Here is an 18,500-nt window from a genome sequence, read left to right as displayed (position 1 = left end):
AAAATGCACCGACTTAAAAGGGAACAATGTTGAAAATAATATGTAAATTGTTACCCTCCTTTCACTGCCAACCTAAGAAATTTTATCGTGTCATCTTTAAATATTTTTTGGGAGTAGGGTTTCATTCCTAGAATACAGCATTGATAATGATGTGTAACCGCACTGTGATAACCACACAACTGAGCTCTGAAAAGGAAAAATGCACACACATACACACTACCACCATCACACTGTACTGTTTTACGTAATGAGTACCAGAAGAAAACCTTTGAAAATAATTTATCATGCACAATCACATATCACATCTATTTCTAACAAAATGATAGGTTTCCACCAGCATTGGTCATCGTCAGATGACGAAATAAAGGTCATCATTCAATCCTACAACTGTGGAAACAAGCTGTAAATATGTTTTCCACAGAGGTGGAATTGAACCATGGTCTGTATTTTATGATCTGAAGATGGCAAATGCCAGCCAAAACCAGTCATTTTATTAGAAATGTATGTGAATGTGTTGGATAATTACACTGTTTTCCAATCAATCAATCATTGTTGTTTCCAGCTCGACAGAAATGTCATTCTTTCCAAACATAGTGTACATGTTACTGCACTGAGATAATATTTCTCTTAAAATTTCATGTTGCAGCATTTGGAGATGGTACTGGAGAGGATGGCACATTATCATAGTTCGAAACAGAGAGATAACAACAGTACAATTATGGGATTTTGGTATTTGCACAAATACCACAACCATTTAAAGACAAATGAAAAGAAGTGATATTTCCAGTAAGAAATATAATAGACCTCAGATTTGGTGTTGTCATTTGAAAGGTTGAGTAACACATTCCTCAGTTACACTTTTTCGCATTTCATGCTCTTTTATAGATGATCAACATAGGTACTTACAAACATTAGTCTGTACGGAAAAAAGTAAAACTCTACTGCTTACTAATCTGTAGTTTTTTATGGTAAAATTCACTTCAGAACAATTTCCTTATTACGGTTTTCCCAGTGATCCAGGCAACATAGTTCACTGAAAATATTAATCTTTTCTGCCACAGATTCACATACAACGCACAGTGGGCCATAAACTTGCCTTTCACCCTCACCAAGAATAAAAAGGAAAGTGGTGTCCTATCATTTTTAGGAGCTGTGTTATTTTAATCAATATCCACACATCACATACATTTATAGTAACTAGCATCTTATAGTCATTCTACCACAAAAAATAGCCACAACCCACAAACAGATTTCATGAAATATTCTCTCTTTTCTAGGATTAATTCTACCATATAAGGTCCCCTTACTTTCAAGATTTGGCAACTTTATTTTCATTAACTGTGTGACCGGATGCCCTCCTTTTCACCGTAACTGCCAGTTAACCTAATGTTGGGAAGTGATGTGTACAAATTTTTTATGAATTGTGTCAACTTTGTTCTGTGTGTTGTCATGTAACTGTCTGTGATCACATTTTCTAAGGCAGAGGTTGAGGACCAGCCCAGCAGTTGCTACACAAGTGAGAAAAAGCATCTAAACGCACATGTATGTTTGTCTTTGCACCAGTGCAATGATTGTTAATCTTTCATGCAGATTTAATCTGGGTCTGAATAATCTCCCTATCTTGCATCCTACTGCACTGCATGCTAAACTAAATGACCAAGTTAATTCATCAAATATTGTGCAAGACAAAATTTCTGTACCTTTAATGAAATTCCATCCGAAACATGTTCAGGGTTTATTACATTTCCCAGACTCTTTGACATCTTTCTTCCATGAGCATCACAAATGATTCCGTGCAAGAAAATTTTCTGGAAGTGACAGAATAAAACCATGTCAATGAATTCATTTAACTTTTACAAAAATCAAATCAAGCAGTATACTAAAATATATAGTAGCAATGATATTACTGCCTTACTTTAAATGGTAGTTGCCCCGTCAGCCTCTCTCCGAGCATAACCATGCGGGCAACCCAGAAGAACAGAATGTCATTTCCTGTCACCATCATGCTTAAAGGATAACAAGTTTTCATGTCTTCATTCTGAAATCACAAGTAACACACTTTAAACAAAAATATTTTGAAGAAGGCAATTTTTGAATCTTTGTTTGTAATTATTAGAAAAGATTATACTTACACAATATCAGACACATCTGAAAAGAAACAATTATTTAATTTTGCAATATAAAATGTAGTAAGAGAAAAACTTCTCTCTTTTTCCTTGTTATTCAGAGAAAACTGTTAAGACATCAAACCAACTGCAGTCAATCTAAGTGGCATAAATATAACTCGAAAATGAAAGATTCACAAATTGTGTTTTGTCAACAGCTTATTACAACAGTACTTCTCCCGAGTAATATTAGCAAAGAATACTACATTTCTGCACAAAAACTCAGCACTGCTGGCTGCTCAAGGCAAAGAGCAGAGCACCCAATACTGAGAGATTCTATGGCATTGGTTGCATCTTTAAATATTTTTTAAGTAGCTAAACCACTTCTGAAGTTAGTTTAGTTTTAAGCATTTTCTTTGAAAACCACTATTTATTAAACCTTAAGTTGTCTTTTCTGTGAAGTCTTCATCATACAATATTAAGTAAACTATACAGCTCAAAAGATTTATTTTTTGTATCTTTCTTACACACACACACACACACACACACACACACACACACAAACAAACAAACAAACAAACAAACTAACTAACTAACTAACTAACTTGTGTGGGTGTGGGAATTAAGAGATTCTTTTAAAAGCTAACAAAGTTTTACCCTCTTTTCAACCACTCCGATAGCCATCTCCTTTACATCTAAATTATTCACATTCTTCCAGAAGTCTCCTGACCAACCTACCCCTCTTAACTAGAAGGGTTTCCAGTTTAAAATTTAATCACTAGGTCAATAGGTACTTTTGTGTGCAATGTACTTTAGGTCGTATGTTGGTGTGCATAAAATGTGACTAACATATTGAAACTAATTTTAAAACTGTTAGGAGGATTTTATCTACAAAGGGATAATATGGACTAGCTCTTCTTGATTTTCTTCATATTTACTGAATTTGTAGGTCAGTGCCCACATACTACTTTCCCAATGCACTATGATACAGTTCTCAAAAACACTTTAAACAAAGCAGCCAGCATTGTGTATTAGTCTTGTCTGATTATAGATAGTATCATCCCCTGGTTGGGTCTGTTTTCTTGCTAGTGGGAATATTTTTAGAACTTTTATTTAAATTCTGCACTTATTATCAAATAGAAATGTTAATTAACAAAATACTGAATCATATTTTTAAAAAATCATCTTTTTTATTTTTAATTACTGATCATATGCCAATTATGATTAGTCACAAAAACTTTAAATTTGGTAGAAAAAATGTGGCACATTAAACATAAAATACTTTTTGTTTCTACAGATTGAACAGTATTATTTATGACATCTTGTGGAAATCGGGTTTTCTGCCGGATATCAGCGTCTTCCAAACACGATATTTCGACATCATTACTTGACGTCTTCATTAGGTGTTCCCTGATATCTGGCAGAAAACCCGATTTCCACGAGATGTCATCAAATCGCCGGGAAAGTTTAAGAAATGACATCACAGTATTATTTATGTATGCAATTTAATTTCACACATCTGTAACAAAAATTAATTTATTTTCTTGTGATTAATTATTGAAAATATGAAAAATTATGATTCAATATTTTTCCATTAACATATCCATTTTGTGCAAAATACAGAATTTTTAAAAGAAGTTACTAGTGAGAGTCCAACAGGGAGTTCTCCTTACAAGAATTGCACATTATGCACTTGGATTCAGCAACTCTGTGAAAGTTCTGGACATGTTTGAACTTAACAGCATTCTGAAATCTAATCCCCAAAGACCATAATTTCAAGTGTTTTTTCAAACTGCATTGTACTCTTTTACAAAATTGATGGGTGAGCACTGACCTTCAAATTCTAGTGTAAAAGTATTTTATAATAGTGGCAATACATCAGGTCAGAGTGCTCTTTCCTCATTATGGCAAATTGATTTGTGTTTTTTGTGTCTATCTTTTGAGTATGGTTCCCAGTGGCTCATACTGATGGTAAAAGTAGACACTGTATTGCCTGTTTTTTTTTTATGTTCCGGAATCAGTTGGTTAGTGACTGACTGTCTTTGATCCAGAGACAGCTAAAGTCACAACACTTCTGAGTTAAGTATTTGGGATGAGTTACTGAAATGGGATCTGAAGATACTAGGTATTCACTGGAATGTGTATTTTGTTACTGATATGACGTTACAACCATAAGCTAGTGTGTTCATTCTACTCCGTGTATGCATATGGAGTTTGTGCAAAATTGTATGTAGTTCATAGGGATAAAAGCCACCAACTATGAACAAGAAATGAATGGAAACGCTTTTTAGTGGTGGTCTGAGAACTCACTGTTGAAATTTTAAACCACCTTTTGTAATTGTGACTGACAATGTCTCTCATCATTCAACAATCTTTCATAAGGTGCCTACAGAACATAATATTTTTGGCTGGCTGAAGCAAATCAGCATTCACTTATTAGATAATGGGAAAGACAAGAGAATTATTTGTTTGATACATTTCTGAGAATGACACCATATCACTTCCATTTCAATTGCACAGAACAGCTGGAGGGAGGGGGGGGGGGGGGTTGTTCAAATGGGACATTTCCCTTCTGTGGATGAATACTTGTCTTAGGAGTGTTATTCATTTTTAAATGTGTCTTTATGATATGGATCTACACATTATAGTGATCAAAATTGCTGCTCCCACTGCCAACATCACTATTGTCCTCCCCACTATCAACAGAAACAGCAACAATCTGGAAGTATGTTTTGTTTCATTTGTAGTGGGCACCCAACTACTGACTGCATTAGTACAAGGAGCACTGTGTACATGCTGTCAACATTTTGTCCACCACAGCACATCTGTCAAACACAAAGTTTATTTATTCAAGCTAGAGAGAGAGCGAGAGAGAGAGAGAATGTGTGTGTGTGTGTGTGTGTGTGTGTGTGTGTGTGTGTGTGTGTGTGAGAGAGAGAGAGAGAGAGAGAGAGAGAGAGAGAGAGAGAGAGAGAGTAATAGTTCGGGTGGAAAATGATAGAAGTAAATATGGTCTTGTAGTAAAAATCCTTGCACTGTTCATCTAAAATTATTCGTGGTAACTTTTTAAAATCCACACATTAGAGATGTGGAGATTTTGAACATCATTTATACAGACAAGAGTTCTGTCTTGTAACTACTTGCATGGACAACAAATCTTCGAGCTTTGACAAACACCAGCGCTAAAAGAATGTGAAAGTTATCAACAGAAAATCATCCCATTACCTGTAGAAAAGACAAACATCACTCAATTTAAGACAGTGGACAAATAAAATAAAATAAAACGAAACTGGAAAAGTTTGAGCTACTTCTCTGGAAGGCTGGGGTTCTTGCAATAGTGAAGATTGCCATCAATCCATCAATAAATTTCATTTATTCTACAACATGTCATGTCAGAATCTCACTTACCCAGAGATACCCAGTTACAATACAGTAAATACAGACCTAAGAGTTCACGAAACAGTCTTATATGAGAAATATAAACTTGCTTGTAAAACAAATCACATGCAACAAAATTTAGGGGCACATATAGTCAATGTTTTATAAATAATTTCTGATGAGAGTAACATATTTAAAAACAATGGTTATAAAGAGAAATTTTAACTGTAGTCAGGTATTTTTCAAGGACTAAGTGAAATAAGATATAAAACAAAAGTTTTAACTTTTCAACTGAAAAAGAATTTTATGAATAACAATAAATCATGGTAGAAAATATACATTTGCAGCTTAAATACAGCCTCTGATTAAATTCAGCTATTCTTCTATGTTACAGGAATATTGGTTATGATGCCATTAACAGCTGACTTTAGCCTGTCAATGGAGACTGTGGTGGGCATTTCATGTTTACCAACATTGGACGCTATTTCACAAGTATCTACCTTGAATGAGCCATTATACAGTGACTAAAGTGGCTTTTAAATAGCACAATGACAAAATGAAACATGTTTAAAAGTCTGTTCTGTATGTTTAGGAGGATGAATGATTATTTCTTGCCATGTACCTCAGATGTAGGTGGCCTCAGGTTTTGGACTGTGACCACAACAGATGAACAAGATCTGACACTTCAGCTCAGTATCTGATGTATTGGAAAAAACTTATCCATGCAGGTGTAATGTGTGCCCTTTGACAAGTTCAGCAGTTGTTGCACTGAAGTCATCTCAGAAAGTAATTTGCAAACTCATTATGATAAGTGAATATCATGTTCAGTGGACAGGGCAGAGTATCTTAGTGCAGTCTTTAGTTGTTAGAGTAGCCATTTCAATAAACCACTGGTTTGCGGGCTGGAAGTCATCATTCAGATCCTGGTTGCACAAAGTGGTACTCCAAGAGCTTCAAATAGGCAGTATTCAAACGGTCTACTTTGGTCTACTGTCGTTCAGTGATACTCAAAACCACATAATAGACCCACAAAAAAAGGGAGCTTTAGCATCCGTTTCTGTTGTGGCATCCTTGATCTACCAACTTCTGTCAAATGGTACAGATATTCTTCAGATGGCAGAACTAGATCCACAACGTCAGTGTCCCCATGTTGAAACTCCTTGTTCAGCAAAACAAATATGGAAAGTGGAGCTGAAACAAGGTGGCTCATCCTCTACATCTACCTCTACAAGGCTGTTCTCCAAATCACACTCGGGCACCTGGCAGAGGGTTCATCAAAGCACCTTCACGATAATTCTCCATTATTTATCTCTCGAACAGTGCATGGAAAAAAATTGACATTTATGACTTCCCGTACAGGCTCCAATTTCCCTTATTTTATTATGATGATCATTTCCCCTATGAAGGTCAGTGCTGCCCTTCTCTAAACTTTCTTGATGTACTCTGCTGCTCCTATATGGTAAGAATCCCACACCATGCAGCTTTACACCAAAAGAGGACAGACAAGCATCGTGTAGGCAGTCTCTTTAGTAGATCTGTTGCATCTTCTAAATATTCTGCCAATAAAACAGTCTTCAGTTTGCCTTCCCCCCCCCCCCCCCCCCTCCCCCCTCCCCCACAACATTTTCTGCGTGTTCTTTCCAATTTAAGCTGTTTGCAATTGTAATTCCTGCATATTTAGTTAAATTTACATCCTTTAGATTTGATTCATTTATCATGTAAACCGAAGTTTAATGGATTCCTTTTAGCAATCATATGAATGACCTCTCATTTTTCATTATTTAGGGTCAATTGACAATTTCTAAAGACTTTACTAGACAATAAATGACAGTACCATCTGCAAAGAACCTAAGAAGGCTGCTCAGATTGTTTCCTAGATTATTTATAAAGATAAGGAACAGCAGAGGACCTATAAACACTATTTTGTGGAATGCCAGAAATCAGTTCCGTTTTACTCAATGACTTTCCATCAACTACTACAAACTGTGACCTCTCTTACAGGAAGTCACAAATCCAGTCACATAACTGAGACAATATTCCATAACGACACTATTCGATTACATGTTGCTTGTGTGGTACATTCCCAAAAGCCTTCTGGAAATCTAGAAATATGGAATCAATTTGAAATCCTTTATCAATACCACTCAACACTTTGTTTTTCACAAGAATAATGTCTTCTAAATCAGTGTTGACTATGTGTCTATAGACCGTTCTCTTCAAAGTAATTCACAATGTTCAAATACAAGATATGTTCCAAAATCCTGATGCATACTGACGTTAATGATGTTGTTGTTGTGGTCTTCAGTCCTGAGACTGGTTTGATGCAGCTCTCCATGCTACTCTAGCCTGTGCAAGCTTCTTCATCTCCCAGTACCTACTGCAACCTATATCCTTCTGAATCTGCTTAGTGTATTCATCTCTCGGTCTCCCCCTACGATTTTTACCCTCCACGCTGCCCTCCAATACTAAATTGGTGATCCCTTGATGCCTCAGAACATGTCGTACCAACCGATCCCTTCTTCTGGTCAAGTTGTGCCACAAACTTCTCTTCTCCCCAATCCTATTCAATACTTCCTCATTAGTTATGTGATCTACCCATCTAATCTTCAGCATTCTTCTGTAGCACCACATTTCGAAAGCTTCTATTCTCTTCTTGTCCAAACTATTTACCGTCCATGTTTCACTTCCATACATGGCTACACTCCATACAAATACTTTCAGAAACGACTTCCTGACACTTAAATCTATACTCGATGTTAACAAATTTCTCTTCCTCAGAAACGCTTTCCGTGCCATTGCCAGTCTACATTTTATATCCTCTCTACTTCGACCATCATCAGTTATTTTGCTCCCCAAATAGCAAAACTCCTTTACTACTTTAAGTGTCTCATTTCCTAATCTAATACCCTCAACATCACCCAACTTAATTCGACTACATTCCGTTATCCTCGTTTTGCTTTTGTTGATGTTCATCTTATATCCTCTCTTCAAGACACCATCCATTCTGTTCAACTGCTCTTCCAAGTCCTTTGCTGTCTCTGACAGAATTACAATGTCATCGGCGAACCTCAACGTTTTTATTTCTTCTCCATGGATTTTAAGACCTACTCCGAATTTTTCTTTTGTTTCCTTTACTGCTTGCTCAATATACAGATTGAATAACTTCGGGGAGAGGCTACAACCCAGTCTTACTCCCTTCCCAACCACTGCTTCCCTTTCATGCCCCTCGACTCTTATAACTGCCATCTGGTTTCTGTACAAATTGTAAATAGCCTTTCGCTCCCTGTATTTTACCCCTGCCACCTTTAGAATTTGAAAGAGAGTATTCCAGTCAACATTGTCAAAAGCTTTCTCCAAGTCTACAAATGCTAGAAACGTAGGTTTGCCTTTCCTTAATCTTTCTTCTAAGATAAGTCGTAAGGTCAGTATTGCCTCACGTGTTCCAGTATTTCTAATGAATCCAAACTGATCTTCCCCGAGGTCGGCTTCTACTAGTATTTCCATTCGTCTGTAAAGAATTCATGTTAGTATCTTGCAGCTGTGGCTTATTAAACTGATTGTTCGGTAATTTTCACATCTGTCAACACCTGCTTTCTTTGGGATTGGAATTATTATATTCTTCTTGAAGTCTGAGGGTATTTCGCCTGTTTCATACATCTTGCTCACCAGATGGTAGAGTTTTGTCCGGACTGGCTCTCCCAAGGCCGTCAGCAGTTCCAATGGAATGTTGTCTACTCCGGGGGCCTTGTTTCGACTCAGGTCTTTCAGTGCTCTGTCAAACTCTTCACGCAGTATCGTATCTCCCATTTCATCTTCATCTACATCCTCTTCCATTTCCATGATATTGTCCTCAAGTACATCGCCCTTGTATAGACCCTCTATATACTCCTTCCATCTTTCTGCTTTCCCTTCTTTGCTTAGAACTGGGTTCCCATCTGAGCTCTTGATGTTCATACAAGTTGTTCTCTTATCTCCAAAGGTCTCTTTAATTTTCCTGTAGGCAGTATCTATCTTATCCCTAGTGAGATAAGCCTCTACATCCTTACATTTGTCCTCTAGCCATCCCTGCTTAGCCATTTTGCACTTCCTGTCGATATCATTTTTGAGACGTTTGTATTCCTTTTTGCCTGCTTCATTTTTATATTTTCTCCTTTCATCAATTAAATTCAATATTTCTTCTGTTACCCAAGGATTTCTACTAGCCCTCGTCTTTTTACCTACTTGATCCTCTGCTGCCTTCACTACTTCATCCCTCAAAGCTACCCATTCTTCTTCTACTGTATTTCTTTCCCCCATTCCTGTCAATTGTTCCCTTATGCTCTCCCTGAAACTCTGTACAACCTCTGGTTCTTTCAGTTTATCCAGGTCCCACCTCCTTAAATTCCCACCTTTTTGCAGTTTCTTCAGTTTTAATCTACAGGTCATAACCAATAGATTGTGGTCAGAGTCCACATCTGCTCCTGGAAATGTCTTACAATTTAAAACCTGGTTCCTAAATCTCTGTCTTACCATTATATAATCTATCTGATACCTTTTACGTTAATGATATGAGTTACGTTAATGATATGAGCTCATAATTTAGTGAATTACTCCTATTACCTATGATATGATTTACGTTAATGATATGAGCCCATAATTTAGTGAATTACTCCTATTACCTTTCTTGTGAACTAGTGTGACTTGTGTTATCTTCCCGTCTTTGGGTATGGGTCTTTCGTCAAGCAAACGGTTGGGCACGATTGTTAAGTATGGAGCTATTGCATCAGCATATGCTGAAAAGAACCTAACTAGTATACAAGCTGGACTGGAATACTTGCTTTTATTAAGTGTTGTAAGTTGCTTCACTACTCCACAGATGTGTACTTCTATATTACTCATGCTGGCATCCATTCTTCATTCGAATTCTCTGATATTAGAGTCATCATCTTTGGTGAAGGAACTTTAGAAGGCCGTGTTTAGTAACTATGCTTTAGCAGCACTGTCGTCGATGTATTTCCAATGCTATCATCCAGAGAAGGCATCGATTATGTCTCGCCACTAGCATACTTTACATACAACCAAAATCTCTCTAAATTTTCTGCCAGGTTTCAAGACAAAGCTTCATTGTGGAAACTATTACAAGCACCTCACACTGAAGTCTGCAGTAAATTTCGAGCTCTTGTAGGAGACTGCCAATCTTGGGGGTTTTCCATTTGTTTAAATTTGGCATGGTTTTTCAGTTGTTTCTGCAACAGTGTTCTGACCTGTTTTGTGTACCATGGGGAATTGGCTCCATTGTTTGTTAATGTATTTGGTACAAACCTTTCAATTGCTGTCAATACTATTTCTTTGAATTCAAGCCATATTTGGGCTACACTTACATTTTGTCTCTCAAGAAGGTGTCAAGTGAATTTTTATCTGCTTTTTTGAACAGATATATTTTTTGTTTATTTTTAGTGGATTTGGGAGATATGGTATTTGGTGCCACTATGATAACCCTGTATTCACTAATCCCTGTTACATTTTAATGCTTGTTATTAGCTCAGGATTATTTGTTGTTACGATGTACAGTGCGTTTTCACAAACATTTAGTATTTGAGTGGTTTCATGAACTAACTGTTTGAAATAATTTTCAGAGCATGCCTTTAGCACAATTTCAGATGATGTTTAATGTGTACCACCAGATTTAAACATGTATTTTTGACAACAATTGGGGGCAAATTGAAGTCACCACCAAGTATAACTGTAGGAGTCAGGTACATGTTTGAAATTAGACTCAAATGTCCTTTGAACCTTTCAGCAATTGCATCACCTGCATTGGGAGGCCAGTAAAAGGATCCAATTATTATTTTATTCCGGTTGCTAAGAATGACATCTAGCCATTACTAACTCACAGGAACTATCTACTTCAATTTCACTACAAGGTCAACTACTTCTAACAGCAACAAACACGCCACCACCAACTGTGAGTAGCCTATCCTTTCTGAGCACCATTAAGTCTTTTGCAAAAGTTTCTGCTGATGTTGTATATGGCTTTAGCCAGCTTTCAGTGCCTATAACGACTTGAGCATTAGTGGTTACTATTAGCATTAGGAGTTCTGGTACTTTCCCATCACAGCTAAAACAATTTACAACTGTTATACTAATGGTTCCTACATCTATGTGCTTCCTGTTTTTGACCTGCATCCTTTAAGACTCAAGTACTTTCTGTGTTTCCCTGAGGCTCTCTAACCTAAAAAAGTACCCAGTCCATGCCACACAGCCCCCCCCCCCTTACCCATGTAGCAACCTCCTGCATGTAATGGACACCTGAAATATTTAGTGGAACCTGAAACCCCACCATCCTATGGTGCAAGTCAAGGAATCTGCAGCCTACATGGTCACAGAACCATCTGAGCCTCTGATTCATACCCTCCACCTCACTCGGTACCAGAGGTTCACAATCGGTTCTGTCAACTATGCTGCAAATGGTGAAGTCATCTCACAAGCAAGGCTGCCAGCCTTTACCACTTCTAACAGCCACTCGAAACCAGAGATAATCTCTTCTGAGCCAAAGCGAACACATCACTGATACTGACATGAGCCACCACCTGGAGTTGGCTGCAACCTGTTTTCTTCATAGCATCCAGAAAGGATCCTTCCATGTGTGGAATGACTCCACCTGGTATGCATACGGAGTGAACATTTGTTTTCTTCCCCTCCTTGGCAGCCATGTCCCTATGGGGGCCTCATAACGCGCCTAACATTGGACTTCCCAGCTAACAATAATCCCACTATCTGTGAATGCCTGAATCTTTCAGGCTGAGAAGTTCTCTCTGAAACAGGACAAGTGACTGCATCTGGCTGAGGAACATTGTCAGCCACAGTTAGCAGCTGGAACTTTTTGTCAGGCTAACCAGGGATAGGGCCGCCTTACTTTTTTTTTTTTTTTTTTTTTTTTTTGCCCTGAGAAGTCTTTCACAGCCTGCCATGCTACCACGGTTCAGAGGTCAACCTCAATCCGAGCAGTAACTGGGTAGGCCGTCAGTGTGGACCAATCGGTGGAGTCTGGAGTCATTCTGGACATCCCCTGGATTCCCATGCTCGATCCACAACTGTGATGGCCATCCACTGCAGCCCCAGGCTGTGTAACTGAAGCCAACACAGCCTGGAGCTGAGAGCCAAGTGTCACCAACTCAGTTAATATCCACACACAGCAGTTACAGTCCCTACCCATAATAAAGACGGTGGAAAACTTACTACAATAACAAACAAATGAATGTCAACACATACTAAGAAGCTCTACTGTAGACACTGTCGAAAACACACACTTGTTGCATTACTAAGCTTTATACTAACCAATAAACTTACTGCAGTCTTTAACTATGATAAACTCACCAAATGCTTTCTTTACCAAGAGTGTAATGACTTTTACTCTGTATAGTTACAAGCTATGAAGTGAAGTGATGGCCTTCTGTCAAAACTCTGGTGTGACAATCGAGTGTACATTCAACACAGTAACATCACAATACAGTTTCAATTTGGTATGGGGAATCTTTATGGAGTTGCAGTTCAGATGTTGCAGCAAGGAATGACTTAGGTTCCCCAATTACATTTTGAGTATGGACAAGAGCTTTAAAAACCAATTCTTTTGTTATGATGTTGATGTAGGCCAAGTTGTCTGTTGGCAAATTTTTTCATTGTTAATATGTTGACAGTCATTGTAAACTGAAGGATGAAGTTGAAGTGTCATACATGATGCAGCAATCCTTACTCCAGCTTCTGAAACAGAATCAAGTTTGATGGCTTGTGGTTGATAAAAAGTGTCATTTGTCAACCTTCAAGCATATGTTGAAACTGATTTATGGAAGCCTAGACTGCATAGAGTTCTTGTCAAATGCTGGCCAGTTCCCTTGCAAGAAAGACAATTTCTGACTGAAGGATGGAAGATGCTGTCACTGATAATTGATTCACTCCTGGAATATGTCTCCAGTCACATTTCATTATGCGTCCACCATAAGAGATATAAGGACTTATGCTGAGGAGTGGGCTAACGGTGTTGTTTCTGCAACTGTGGCTTTTTAATTTCACAAAGGCAGTGTCTCCCTAGGTCATCAACTTTAATGATTCCTCCACCTCTGAAACAGCCTTTCAGAAACTCATTGAGTAGTACAGAGCTGAGATCACAGGTGTGAATAAATTTCCAACATAAATTAATTAAACCTAAAAATATTCACAATTCACATATTGCAACCTGTTTTGAAAATGCTTCTAATCTGTCTTGTGGCAGCCGAATTTCTTGCCTGTTGATCATGTACCTACTTTCACTCCAAAGATGCAAAGACAAATAATCAAGTGCATAACCTTTCGACATGGTTGAAGTACTGTGTTTCATGACTTAATGTGAAAGTTATCACTGTCAACATATCACAAATCAAATCAAGAGCATAAGTTGTTCTGTCTATGGACAGAAATGTCTATGCAGCATTGTATAACTTGAACAGCAACTGAATGAATTCTGTAAATCCAGATGGTGTGCAGAGAGCAGTTTTTTAAAAGTTTGTTCTGGAGCTACAAGTTCGCAGTGTGTGGGACAATGTAGGTCAGGCGTGGTTCAGGTGGTGAGATGTCAGTCACCATGTAACTGCTCACCATTTTTCACTTTCAGTACACACAGAGTGGACATGACCAGCTGCTTCCCGAGGATCTGAGGGATTATAGGTTCCTTATGGAAGCATGATGGAAAAGTCCTGCTTGCCAACCTTCTGTTTTCCTGCAGTCAGTTGGCATGGTATGGCATGGGTCATCCAGATGTTATTACTGTATTCTGAGCTGTAGGGTGCAGTGTAAACTTTGAAGCTTATGAAAGACAAATGATCTCTGCTAACTGGCAAAGTCAACTATGGTACAAGAGCCACCAGCAATTATATGGGTACCTGTGACAGCCGTATGGCGCATATGTCCATGTCTTAACTGTCCATGCCTCATCAAATATGTCTCTTTTTCCTGACGAAGCAGCCGTTGGTTGCGAAAGCTAGAATTTTGTGTGTATGTTTGTGTGTCTATCGACCTGCCAGCGCTTTTGTTTGGTAAGTCTCATCATCTTTGTTTTTACAAATATGTAGTTGAATGAATAAGACTTCACTACATTCTGTGTTATTACTATACAAAGGATAACAACAATTGCACAATGAAGTAGCGTTGCCTAATGCATACAAATGGAAAACTGAATGAGCATAAGGGCTTAAGAAACTCATGAGGCTCAGAACAGTTCCAATTTAACCATGATAGCACAATAAATAAAGTGTAGATCAGTAGCTGATATAAGTAAACAGTCACTGAGAAATAACATAATCTAAAGAGAAAATAAACAAACATCCACTGAGGATGCCACAACTGTGGTGAAACATATTTGAGCAAATACAAATATATAATTTCTTTGAAGAAAGACATTGTTAGAGACAGAGAGGATCACAAATAAGAACACAGAAATCAAAAGGAACAATTGATTACAAGAATTTGGTTCCACCAGATTACATGGGAACCCTGTGCAGCAGCACTTCCATAATGCAAATCTTTTGGAAAACATAAATTCTAACACAATAATATGAAAGATATTTATAGAAATTTAGAAAATGAAGCTTTAATGCATTACTAACTTCTCACAAGGGCAATTTCTTCTAGGTAGAATCATATTTCAGGTAGGATAATATATGTGAATGCTTATTGCATTAGCACAAGTCAGTGCATAAGGTCTCCAGATAGTTCACTCCTATGATTGATTTCACTATTTGGTAAGTCAGCCTTTGCAGAATAAGCATGGAGAGGGAACAGAACTATTTTAATAAATGTATATCAGTCTTTAAAAAAGCAGTCCCTTGGGAACATGCAATTTAACAACACACAAATGTGTAAAATGTTAGGTGGCACACAAATGATGGAATGAAAATAGAGCACCACTTTCCATATAGCTAAGGTGTTGGTCCAAAGCTAAGTACATAAACAGATTATACCAAGTCACCTTATGATTGTGTTGTTTTATCAGAACACGAACTACAGCCATGATGGCTACAGCAAGTGAAATGAAAAAGGAAAATGGAAGGAGTGGCAAGGTAAAGAAAAGAGAGGAACAAACTAGGCTTAGAGAGAGAGAGAGAGAGAGAGAGAGAGAGAGAGAGAGAGAGAGAGAGACATCAGACATCAATGAAAGGGAACTTGGCTTTAGAGCACTTATCCTGGTGCGAGTAGGAGAAGTAGACTGTTGCATTCTGCATTTAGGGGATAGTGATTTAGGGAGATTTAGGGGCAAAGCAGCACAACGAAGAGAGGAACACTGCTAATTAAAATCGTGCAGAAATTAGCTCAACAGACCTGCAGTCTAACTACAGTAAATGGAAAGAGTGAAGTGTAAGAGCTAACAGGAGGAGCTAGATGGCTATGCAATACAGGTCTAGGACCTGGGTCTTTTACTCGGATATTACCCATGAGACACGGGATCAGAAGTAAGTGATATAAAAGGGTGGGTCAGAATGTTTTGTAGATTCAGAAGTTATTGGAATACCACTTTGGAGAAGGTGGGATGGATTTGGGAAGCATATTCTTCATTTCGGCACATTATGAAAAATAGTTCAATTCTTGTAAAGAGTAGTTCAGCTGTTCCAGTTTGGGATGATACTGGATAATATGGGACTGCTCCTGTATTCCTTGTCAATTCTTTCAAGGGTGGTGATTATCAATGTTAACCACTTATTTTATGACACCTGGTGGTCAAATGGGGCAGTAGTTTTTGTTGCAAGTCATACAGTTAGTTGAGGGAGTTTTGCTTAGATGGCTTGACATTGGATATCATCCATTTTGCTTTCAGTACAATACAATTTGTTTATTGGCTTGCAGCGGTTTCACACAGTTTAAGTGTTGTACATTTTGAAGATGAAATTTGGCATGTATTTACCACTTTTATTTTTAAGGAAGTATGTTCATTCTAATGAGCTACAGTGCAACAGTTATGTGAAGCAAGTTTATATATTTCATATTTTTGTTACCTTAATCTCAGTTAGTGCTGCTAACCACTGTGTCTCTAGGATACAACTTTCATCCAGTATGGCTAGAAAAAGTCTCAGTTACAATGAAATTCAAAAACTTCTTTTTGAGGACCTTCTATCAGACTCAGATAGTGAAACAACTTCGTTTCAGAACTCTGATAGTGACCCTATATTATATTATAACATTCCAAACCAAGAAGGAAGAATCAGATGGTAATTTACAGAGATGTAAAATTTAAAGGCAGAGGCTCAATGAAATGGTACACAAGGGACAAGCCTATGAAGAGAGGCTTTAAAATAAGATGCTGTGTGATGAATTTGCATATGATCTGAAGTTTCACATTTACATATATAGTTTGGAATGGAACAGGGTGCATGGGTAATGAGAGATTTATGTGGAGAACGTTATGGTAAAAATTATATTGCTTTATGGATAATTTGTTCACATCTTATAATCTCTTCATCCTACTAACAGCCAAGAAAATGTTTGCAGTTGGATCTGTGAATCCTACATATAAATTCTTCCCAAAACCAAAGGAAGATAAAAGGATGAAACAAAGGGACTTTCACAGCAGAATTAGCAAGCATGGTGTACCATTTTACAAGTGGATGGACAAACAAACTGTGAACCTGATCTCATGTATACAGGATCCAAGTGACACCAAAAGCGTATACAGGAAGGGAAAAGATAGATCAACTACTGTAATGGTATGCCCCTGTGTACTGAGTGACTTTAATATAAACATGAGTTTTATTGACAATTCTGATCATCTAAAGTGAGGCTCAGGTTGTGACTGCAAAAGTAGAAAATGGTGTCATAGGCTATTTTTTTATCACATTATTGATTTATATGCAGTGAATGTATTTATCATCCACAAAGAAACTGAGATGGAGCAATTCATGAATAAAGACATCTAGGAAAGTGTACAAAGGAACAGCATAACTCTTGGTAAACATAAACCACATGTGGACAAACACATCATATTGGAAGGTAGTATACATCAACCAAAACAGGTCACATATAGACAATGTACAATATGCACCACATGTGCTGTTCCTGTTAGAACATATGTAAGGTCTTTGTCTCAGATAAGGCAAAATTCGTTTTCAGAGATTTCATTCCCAATAATAAAGTACTTGAGCTGGTTGTGTACATAATTTCCACAGAAATTTGTTTCATTTTACCTTTCAAAAAATGTCAACAAATAAACTGAACAAATAAATAGATAGTGAGTATTATGGCAGGTTGTTATCAGCAGTAACAATTTAATTAAAAAATTAAGCAAAAGATTGAAAAACTGTACTAAAATAAATTGTTTGGTTTGTTAAGATGTTTTATAATTTTGACAAATCACATTTTCCTTTAATAAAATGTTTCTGCTCTCAGATAGTTAAGGGGTACAGTTGGAGTATTAGGAATATGGAAGTATATGATACGGGAGAACTTTTTGTGAAAAAAGTGCAGGTGAAAGTAATTGTCTGTGAAGATGCTAACAACATAAACACCTTGAAAGAGTATTGGATGAAACAGATATGAGACCGAATGTAAAGACCATGGGGTAGAAGGGATAAGTCTTGGCATTGTGACCAGCTCATAAATATATCATAAATGAACATGAACCAGGTAACAGTTTTTTGATTCAGGACACCAGCAAGCATTCTGCTGGTGGCCCACAGACAGATTGTTGCATAAGAACATTATGTGAGTTCCCAAGACTGTGGTGCAGATTTGTTTTACCTAACACAGTAGTTGTGTTTGATGATGTCAAGACTATGAGCATCTGGAATACTTGTGTACAGATAGTTTAAGAACGGAATTCTTTCGATCAATATTTGATCTGTGGCAATGAATTCAGACTTCTGCTTTTGGAAAATTTCAGAAGTGCAGCAGCCAGGTTTACATTATTAGAAAGCCTCATTGTATTTATTGAGCAGCTCAATACTGTATTAAAACTGCTTGCAATAAACATTTGCATTGAGCATGAGATGACACCTGTTTTCTTGCAATAGTTACATC

General features: G+C 37.4%; 1 protein-coding gene across 3 annotated transcripts in view; it reads right to left on the bottom strand.

Moving 5' to 3' along the window:
• The window catches only part of LOC126187494 (valine--tRNA ligase-like), a 196,204-nt gene that overhangs the window by 111,128 nt on the left and 66,576 nt on the right, over positions 1-18,500 (bottom strand). For all 3 annotated transcript variants that reach the window (XM_049928626.1, XM_049928610.1, XM_049928618.1), the window contains exons 10-11: positions 1,916-2,038; positions 1,701-1,808 (exon numbers count right to left, since the gene is read on the bottom strand). In XM_049928626.1, the coding sequence (XP_049784583.1) occupies positions 1,701-1,808; positions 1,916-2,038 (231 nt within the window). The remainder of the gene's footprint in view (positions 1-1,700; positions 1,809-1,915; positions 2,039-18,500) is intronic.

Source organism: Schistocerca cancellata, chromosome 1, assembly GCF_023864275.1.
Source record: "Schistocerca cancellata isolate TAMUIC-IGC-003103 chromosome 1, iqSchCanc2.1, whole genome shotgun sequence".
Lineage (NCBI taxonomy): Eukaryota > Metazoa > Arthropoda > Insecta > Orthoptera > Acrididae > Schistocerca > Schistocerca cancellata.
This window is presented reverse-complemented; position numbering and strand designations above follow the sequence as displayed.